This window comes from Mesoplodon mirus (assembly GCF_964341445.2).
Source record: "Mesoplodon mirus genome assembly, chromosome: 14".
Classification (NCBI taxonomy): domain Eukaryota; kingdom Metazoa; phylum Chordata; class Mammalia; order Artiodactyla; family Ziphiidae; genus Mesoplodon; species Mesoplodon mirus.
This window is the reverse complement of record NC_138990.1, coordinates 11,732,842-11,742,246: the sequence shown is the minus strand read 5'-3', so window position 1 is coordinate 11,742,246 and position 9,405 is coordinate 11,732,842. Positions and strand designations below refer to the sequence as shown.

Here is a 9,405-nt window from a genome sequence, read left to right as displayed (position 1 = left end):
AGGAGGTTATAAAATTTCTTGCAGTTTCTGGTGTTGTGTCATACCTGAAAAACCCTGCCTTAGTTGGAGAGACAGCAAGAAAAGCATGTTTTGAACTCGGAAGAGAGCAAAATATCACTCTAATCGTAGGACCGCAGACAACCCAGCATCATCACTAGTTCCCCAGCTCTCAGAATTTTAAGACAGGGGGTGGACCAAACTCTACTTGAATGTGCTTCCAAGAATCATCAGCAAGTTTGGATTCATAGCGAGAAAACTTCATCAAGTCATAGATGAAACAGAAAAATGAGCAAATTGCATTAAATATATAGCAATCATTTGACAAATGAATGAAAAGTGACCATACTAGGCTTCAAATCTATCTTATTAGTAGTATGGTCTATGTGACCTGTTGGTTTTCCTGGGTATGAGACTATTCACACTATACATATATAATACTGTGAAAAGTGTGTGACATAAGCTTCCCTTAACAAAACTGTGATCAGTGATCAAGAACCTCCTCCCAACAATACAGAAAAATTTTACTCTTAACTGATACAACTCATGTGAGTACAAATCTTAAGTACAAATTCAGATATGTCCCCGTAACTCAGTGGTATAGAGAAGATAAATAATATTAATAAATGTGAAAAGGCTCTAAATTCTTAAAAATCTGTTTGACAAGGAATGAATAATCCATTCACTACAAAATAACCTAGTAATCTTCCAGAAGTAAATCTGACATATTACATCTTTCTCTTTCATGATAAATACAGAGTAATTAACTCTGCCTGCATGGACAGTACCATTGTCTGTCTTCATGTATATGGTATCAGTACACTGGAGGGGGGAGGGAGGAGGGGAGAGCCAGGGTCCTCCTCATCTGTGCAGTTGTCATTACCCTTACAACCATGTTGCCTGGCCTAACCTGACAGTACTCTCCTAATTCTAACAAATAAGGTGACTTCTTGGGAAGTGCCCTTGGGAAATAGCACTGTGCAGCAAATAAAAGGTGTATCTGGAACATAAAGTTCCTATAAACTTCTCAATCCATTTTGACCCAAGCATGCACCAAGGGAGACATCTAGGCATAGTGCTGGTAGAAAGAGGAAAATAGAACCAAAGGCATCTATTTTGTTCCCAGCAGGCTTATACCAAACACCATCTCTCTGAATCTAGGTGAATAATGAAGTGAGAGGACACGGGAAGGAAATTCTGTGACGAGAGGAGAAAAATTCATCCCTCAGACTAAGTCAATAGGCTTTTCTGACTTGACCACCTGGGGATGGGTTGCTCAAGTGTAGAGAAGAGGAGGAACGTGGTTTCTGCAGCTGGAAACCCAGCTCGCCCCACCCCAGCTGCTTTGCATGTTCCTGCCAGCCCACCCTGTTGCCCAAAGCCCATATCTATGCCTGAGTCAGTGCTCTGGGGGAAGATCTGCCTCAGATCTGCCTCTGAGTGGATCATGGAAGCCCTAGCTCAGCTTCTCTGCCTCCTGTTACTCTGGATCCCAGGTGAGAGGAACATGGGATGGTTGTGCATGTCAGTGAAGTTTTGGTTCATGCAGTTGGGTCCTGCACCTTTGCTCAGCGAGCAAAAAATTAAAGCTCAGTGCCGATCGATGATCCTAGCCCTGCTGGGAAGACAACAAGTAGGCTCTAGATTACATGAGCGACTTTTTTGTTTTATTTCCCATCTCAGATACCACTGGAGAAGCCACGTTGACACTGTCTCCAGCCTCCCTGTCTTTGTCTCCAGGGGAAAGGGCCACCCTCACCTGCAGGGCCAGTCAGAGTGTTAGCAACTATTTAGCCTGGTACCAGCAGGAACCTGGGAAGGCTCCCAGGCTCCTCATCTATGGTGCAACCACCAGGGCCTCTGGCATCCCAGCCCGGTTCAGTGGCAGTGGGTCGGGGACAGACTTTACTCTCACCATCAGCAGCCTGGAGCCTGAAGATGCTGCTGTTTATTACTGCTATCAGTATTATAGCGGGTATCCACAGTGATTCAACGTGAAACAAAAGCCTCCACAAACCTCTGAGGGTTTTTCATTACACCAGCTGTTTCCTTTATAAGCAGCTGCTGTGATGGCTGTGCCGTTTTAGCATCTCTACCTCTATTTGGAAATCTTAACGTTCTGAAAAGTAACCCCATGACAAGATTTGCACGCGGATTCCTGGAATTTTTCTTGGACTTAAGGGCACAGCCAGGTTTAGGCACAATTTCTCTGCCAGTGGCATTGGATCAGACTCACATGAGTGGATGCCTTTAAAGATATACCTGTCCTGGCCAGTGCAATAAGGCACCAATAACAACAGCAAAGAACAGAACTGGAAAGGAAGAATTAAAACTGTCAGGATGAGTGGATTGTGTGCAGAGAAAATTCAAAATAATCTACAGAAAAACTACTGAAATCAATAAGAGAAATAGCCACCCACGGGATTCAAGGTGAATATACAAAAAAAAAAAAAGAGAAAAAACCAATTTGATTTCTCTAGAATTGCAACAAGTTATAAAAATTAAAATTACAAAACACACCATCTACAAGAGCATCCAAAGCATCATATATTTAGGAAAAAATAACAAAATACACTGTAGACTCCAGAATATTATTCAAAGAAACTGAAAAAAACCTAGTCAAAATCAAAATCTCAACAGGGTTTTTTAAAAATCACACTCGCTGTGCCATTCAATAGAGATGAATAAGACCCAGATAGGTAGGTGGTAGGAGTTGTTCAAGGTCGTCCACCTAGTTGAAGAGCATCACAGATAATTCTAGTAACTCCATTTTAGGACAAATTTCTTTCTCAATAATTCAAAAAAATGGATCATCTTTAAATGTTCAAAACACATCTCAGAACACAAAGCCCCAGGCTTACCAATAGCTCTTTCGGTCTCTACCACTCACGTATTCTTGCTGTTCCTTGCTGAAGGTCTCTTCACTCTTGAAACTCTAGACTTTTAAGTAACACCTTTATGGCATTAGAATTCATATACAATATAGTTCACCAATTTATCTTGTCCAATATGATGGACTTTAGTATAAGAGTTGTGCAATCATCACCGCAGTCAATTTTATATTTTCGAAAAGAAATCCTGTACCCATTACCAGTTACTCCCCATTTCCTCCAGCATTAAATATCCCCAAGTCCTAGGTAACCACTTACTGTCTGTGTCTACGGTGAATATTTCATATAAACAGCTCATGCTGCATGTTGTCTTTTGTGACTGGCTTACTTCACTTACCATAATGTTTGCAAGGTTTATCCATGTTGTAGCTTATTATAGTACTTTATTTCTTATTATGGCCAAATAGTATTTCATTATATGACTATGCCACCTTTTGCTTTTCCATTCAACACTTGGTGGACATTTGGGTTGTTCCCACTATTTGGTGAATTCAATGCCTCTGCTATGAACATTCTTTTACAAGTTTTTGTGTGGGTATCAGGTAAACAGAATTTGATTAAGGAAAAGAAAGACACTTACCTTAATTTCCTTTCAAACTGACAGTAGCAATTTAATGTCTCACCCTTCATCTTTTTTGCCCTATTATTTAGCTGTAGTTCTCAAGTTTCCACTTTCAAATGCAGCATGTAGTTTTTCTGAAATGTAGATGGATGGTATACAAGGAAAATTATTTTAGGTTCTACCCAGTACCACCAAGTAGACATTAATTCACTTGAGTCAAAAGAAAATTTTAAATTTTTAATGTGAAAAAATCTCAGTGTAAGTAATTATGGTTTAGGGTAACTAATATGTGTGTAAATATTGGAACAGAGAGCTGAGTAATCATGGAAGCAAATGTGCAGTTGGAAACAGCATTACATAGACACCTCTCTGAATCCTGTATTCAACCATGATGTGAAGTAATTATGGTCCTGAGTGTGTAACCCAAAAAGGGGGGCAATGGTTGATGATGTCAGGAGTATTGCCATGGTATCTGTCACCCCAGTTTACTTGGCATCAGAATGGCAGAAGATGGAATACTGAATCCTGCAGAATAATGAAAAGTCTGGGGGCAGAAAAGCAAAGCAAAGGAAGGATGATGATTATTTGCCCAAGAGTTTAGATTTTACTCACAGCCCTTTAGAGAGTAAGGAAAGCTCTGACAATATCACCATGGACAGCTCATGCATGAAGTTTCACACTCGGCCAGTTAAACACTGCCTGCCCATCCCACCAACATACCATGTAATTTGCATATTGCTCCCATATATAAGTCCCTCAACATCTCAGAGGCCATATAATGTGTACTGTTCAACTGGTGAGGACACTGACTACAAGTGAACGCCAGGCCAAGGTTATGAGCTCCCAGGCTCACCTCATCTTTCTGTTCCTCTGGATCTCTGGTAAGAGAAATAGTTCCTCTTTTTGCAGCACTTAAGTCCTCTGAATCTTGACCAAAAAATATAGCATTTGTATATGAAATTGGTTTTTTTCATTCTCAACAAACATGATGCTTTTGATTTATCTTTTCTCTTTTCCTCCCTAAACAGAGACCAGAGCAGAAACACCCATCACACAATCTCCAGCATTTGTGTCAGTGACTCCAGGAGACAAAGTCACTGTCACCTGCAAAGCCAGCCAAGACATTGATGTTGATGAGCACTGGTACCAACAGCAACCAGGAAAAGCTCCTAAGCTCATTGTGAAACATGTTTCTACTCTCATCTCTGGGGTTCCATCCCGGTTCAGTGGCAGGGGGTATGGAACAGATTTTACCCTGACAATTGAGGACATGCAGTCTGAAGATGCTGCATGTTATTTCTGTCAACAAGATGATAATAAAATCTCACAGTGATATACTCTGTTACAAAATCCTCCAAATGGCCTCAGTGGAGTGACCTCAGCTGCTACTCAAACTGTTCAGTATATAGAACTAGGCAAGCCACAGGGATTTATCAGGTTCTCCATGTACACGCACACTCACTTCCTTTTTCTATTTGTTTCCATATTTTCTGCTGCCTCTAGTGCTATGCCTGACACACTTGATATGGTAGAGACTAGTACAGCCTTCAACCACATTGTCCAGCTGTTTCAATGAGCTCACTCTGAAGCAGAGATAAATTCACACGGCCATGTCCCTATCTTTTGTCACATCTTTCATTTCCACCTCCAAGAAGAAACGAAGGTAATGATGGATCCAGCTTAGGTTTCCAATTATAGCAGCAAAAGCAATCTTCTCTCACCCTCTAAACTCATCCACACATTCATTTAGACTTTTCCCTACTGATTTAGTTTTCACCAGCTCCTTTTTAATATTTCCTATGATACAGGGGAAAGCAAGTGATAGCTGTAAGAACGCAACTTACACAAGATGCAGGTCCCAAAAAAACCACAGTCCCTCTTTAGAGTCCCGGAATTTGTCCTTTTACTATTTCCCCTTGGTTGCTCTTGAAATAATGACCACCAGAATGGCACTTAATTAGTACTTTGTTAAGACCTTTGTTCTTCCGTGAAACATTTCATTTCCATAATCCCAAGGTTAAAAGTGTATCCCCTAGGGCTTCCCTGGTGGCGCAGTGGTTGAGTCTGCCTGCCAATGCAGGGGACACGGGTTCGTACCCCGGTCCAGGAAGATCCCACATGCCGCGGAGCAGCTGGGCCCGTGAGCCATGGCCGCTGAGGCTGCGTGTCCGGAGCCTGTGCTCTGCAACGGGAGAGGCCACAACAGTGAGAGGCCGGCGTACCACAAAAAAAAAAACAAAAAAAACAAAAAAAACAAACAAAAAAAAACCCTAAAAGCTGGATCTTTGAGAAGATAAACAAAATTGATAAACCATTAGCCAGACTCATCAAGAAAAAAAGGGAGAAGACTCAAATCAATAGAATTAGAAATGAAAAAGGAGAAGTAACAACTGACACTGCAGAAATACAAAGGATCGTGAGAGATTACTACAAGCAACTCTATGCCAATAAAACGGACAACCTGGAAGAAATGGACAAATTCTTAGAAATGCACAACCTTCCGAGACTGAACCAGGAAGAAATAGAAAATATGAACAGACCAATCACAAGCACTGAAATTGAAAGTGTGATTAAAAATCTTCCAACAAACAAAAGCCCAGGATCAGATGGCTTCACAGGCGAATTCTATCAAACATTTAGAGACGACCTAACACATATCCTTCTCAAACTCATCCAAAATACAACAGAGGGAGGAACACTCCCAAACTCATTCTACGAGGCCACCATCACCCTGATACCAAAACCAAAGATGTCACAAAGAAAGAAAATTACAGGCCAATATCACTGATGAACACAGATGCAAAAATCCTCAACAAAATATTAGCAAACAGAATCCAACAGCATATTAAAAGGATCACACACCATGATCAAGTGGGGTTTATCCCAGGAACACAAGGATTCTTCAATATACGCAAATCAATCAATGTGATAAACCATATTAACAAATTGACGGAGAGAAATGATATGATCATCTCATTTGATGCACAGAAAGCTTTCAACAAAATTCAACACCCATTTATGATAAAAACCCTTCAGAATGTAGGCATAGAGGGAACTTTCCTCAACATAATAAAGGCCATATATGACAAACCCACAGCCAACATCGTCCTCAATGGTGAAAAACTGAAACCATTTCCACTAAGATCAGGAACAAGAAAAGGTTGCCCACTCTCACCACTATTATTCAACATAGTTTTGGAAGTTTTAGCCACAGTCATCAGAGAAGAAAAAGTAATAAAAGGAATCCAAATTGGAAAAGATGAAGTAAAGCTGTGACTGTTTGCAGATGATATGATACTATACATAGAGAATCCTAAAGACGCTACCAGAAAACTACTAGAGCTAATCAATGAATCTGGTAAAGTAGCTGGATACAAAATTAATGTACAGAAATCTCTGGCATTCCTGTACACTAATGATGAAAAATCTGAAAGTGAAATTAAGAAAACACTCCCATTTATCATTGCAACAAAAAGAATAAAATATCTAGGAATAAACCTACCTAAGGAGACAAAAGACCTGTATGCAGAAAATTATAAGACACTGATGAAAGAAATTCAAGATGATACAAACAGATGGAGAGATATACCATGTTCTTGGACTGGAAGCATCAACATTGTGAAGATGACTATATTACCCAAAGCAATCTACAGATTCAATGCAATCCCTATCAAACTATCACTGGCATCTTTCACAGAACTAGAACAAAAAAGTTCACAATTTGTATGGAAACACAAAAGACCCCAAATAGCCAAAGCAATCTTGAGAACGAAAAAATGGAGCTGGAGGAATCAGGCTCCCTGACTTCAGACTATACTACAAAGCTACAGTAATCAAGGCAGTATGGTACTGGTACAAAAACAGAAATATAGATCAATGGAACAGGATAGAAAGCCCAGAGATAAACCCACACACATATGGTCACCTTATCTTTGATAAAGGAGGCAAGAATATATAGTGGAGAAAAGACAGCCTCTTCAATAAGTGGTGCTGGGAAAAATGGACAGGTACATGTAAAAGTATGAAATTAGAACACTCCCTAACACCATATACAAAAATAAACTCAAAATGGATTAAAGACCTAAATATAAGGCCAGACACTATCAAACTTTTAGAGGAAAACATAAGCAGAACACTCTATGACATAAATCACAGCAAGATCCTTTTTGACCCACCTCCTAGAGAAATGGAAATAAAAACAAAAATAAACAAATGGGACCTAATGAAACTTCAAAGCTTTTGCACAGCAAAGGAAACCATAAACAAGACCAAAAGACAACCCTCAGAATGGGAGAAAATATTTTCAAATGAAGCAACTGACAAAGGATTAATCTCCAAAATTTACAAGCAGCTCAATATCAAAAACACAAAAAACCCAATCCAATAATGGGCAGAAGACCTAAATAGACATTTCTCCAAAGAAGATATACAGATTGCCAACAAACACATGAAAGAATGTTCAACATCATTAATCATTAGAGAAACGCAAATCAAAACTACAATGAGATATCATCTCACACTGGTCAGAATGGCCATCATCAAAAAAATCTAGAAACAATAAATGCTGGACAGGGTGTGGAGAAAAGGGAACCCTCTTGCACTGTCGGTGGGAATGTAAATGGATACAGCCACTATGGAGAACAGTATGGAGGTTCCTTAAAATACTAAAAATAGGGCTTCCCTGGTGGCGCAGTGGTTGGGAGTCCGCCTGCCAATGCAGGGGACACAGCTTCGTGCCCCGGTCCGGGAAGATCCCACATGCCTTGGAGCAGCTGGGCCCGTTAGCCATGGCCGCTGAGCCTGCGTGTCCAGAGCCTGTGCTGCGCAACGGGAGACGCCACAACAGTGAGAGGCCCACATACCGCAAAAAAAAAAAAGAAAAAAATACTAAAAATAGAACTACCATATGACCCAACAATCCCACTACTGGGCATATACCCTGAGAAAACCATAATTCAAAAAGAGTCATGTACTAAAATGTTCAGCGCAGCTCTATTTACAATAGCCAGGACATGGAAGCAACCTAAGTGTCCATCAACAGATGAATGGATAAAGAAGATGTGGCACATATATACAATGGAATATTACTCAGCCATAAAAGAAACGAAATTTAGTTATTTGTAGTGAGGTGGATGGACCTAGGGTTTGTCATACAGAGTGAAGTAAGTCAGAAAGAGAAAAAAGAAATACCATATACTAACACATATATATGGAATCTAAGAAAAAAAAAAAAGGTCATGAAGAACCTAGGGGCAAGACGGGAATAAAGATGCAGACCTACTAGAGAATGGACTTAAGGATATGGGGAGGGGGAAGGGTAAGCTGTGACAAAGCAAGAGAGTGGCATGGACATATATACACTACCAAACGTAAAATAGACAGCTAGTGGGAAGCAGCCGCATAGCACAGGGAGATCAGCTTGGTTCTTTGTGACCACCTAGAGGAGTGGGATAGGGAAGGTGGGAGGGAGGGAGACGCAAGAGGGAAGAGATATGGGAACATATGTATATATATAACGGATGCACTTTCTTATAAGCAGAAACTAACACACCATTGTAAAGCAATTATACTCCAATAAAGATGTTAAAAAAATAACAACAATGGGTTAATGATAAAATCAAAGAGAAAATCCTAAGAATGGAAAGTAGCTCTTTTACATTGTTTGTCTAATTTTAGACTTCATTACTGCATAAGGATTCTCATATTACAGGATCATTTTTCTGATAACAGAATTGGGGTTCAAAAAGAATAATTTTTCCACAATTACACAAGAAAGTATTCTAACCCAGGTTGGCCTAGTGACAGGGTCTATATTATTTCTATACATCATACTCCACAGCCACTCCTTAGAGCTATTTTATATAACCTAAGTTAACTTAAGTTGAAATACAATGGTATTAGTTAACCAAATATTTCATGATCTATGAAATATAGCCTATATTACAGTCAGAAAAT

At 39.9% G+C, this 9,405-nt stretch overlaps 1 protein-coding gene across 1 annotated transcript in view; it reads left to right on the top strand.

Moving 5' to 3' along the window:
• Window positions 1-1,426: 1,426 nt before the first annotated feature.
• LOC309815399 (immunoglobulin kappa light chain-like) overlaps window positions 1,427-9,405 on the top strand; it is a 30,294-nt gene continuing 22,315 nt past the window's right edge. Inside the window, exons 1-2 of the mRNA XM_082642186.1 lie at window positions 1,427-1,493; window positions 1,681-1,960. Coding sequence (XP_082498312.1) covers window positions 1,445-1,493; window positions 1,681-1,960 — 329 coding nt within the window. The 5' untranslated portion in view covers window positions 1,427-1,444. The remainder of the gene's footprint in view (window positions 1,494-1,680; window positions 1,961-9,405) is intronic.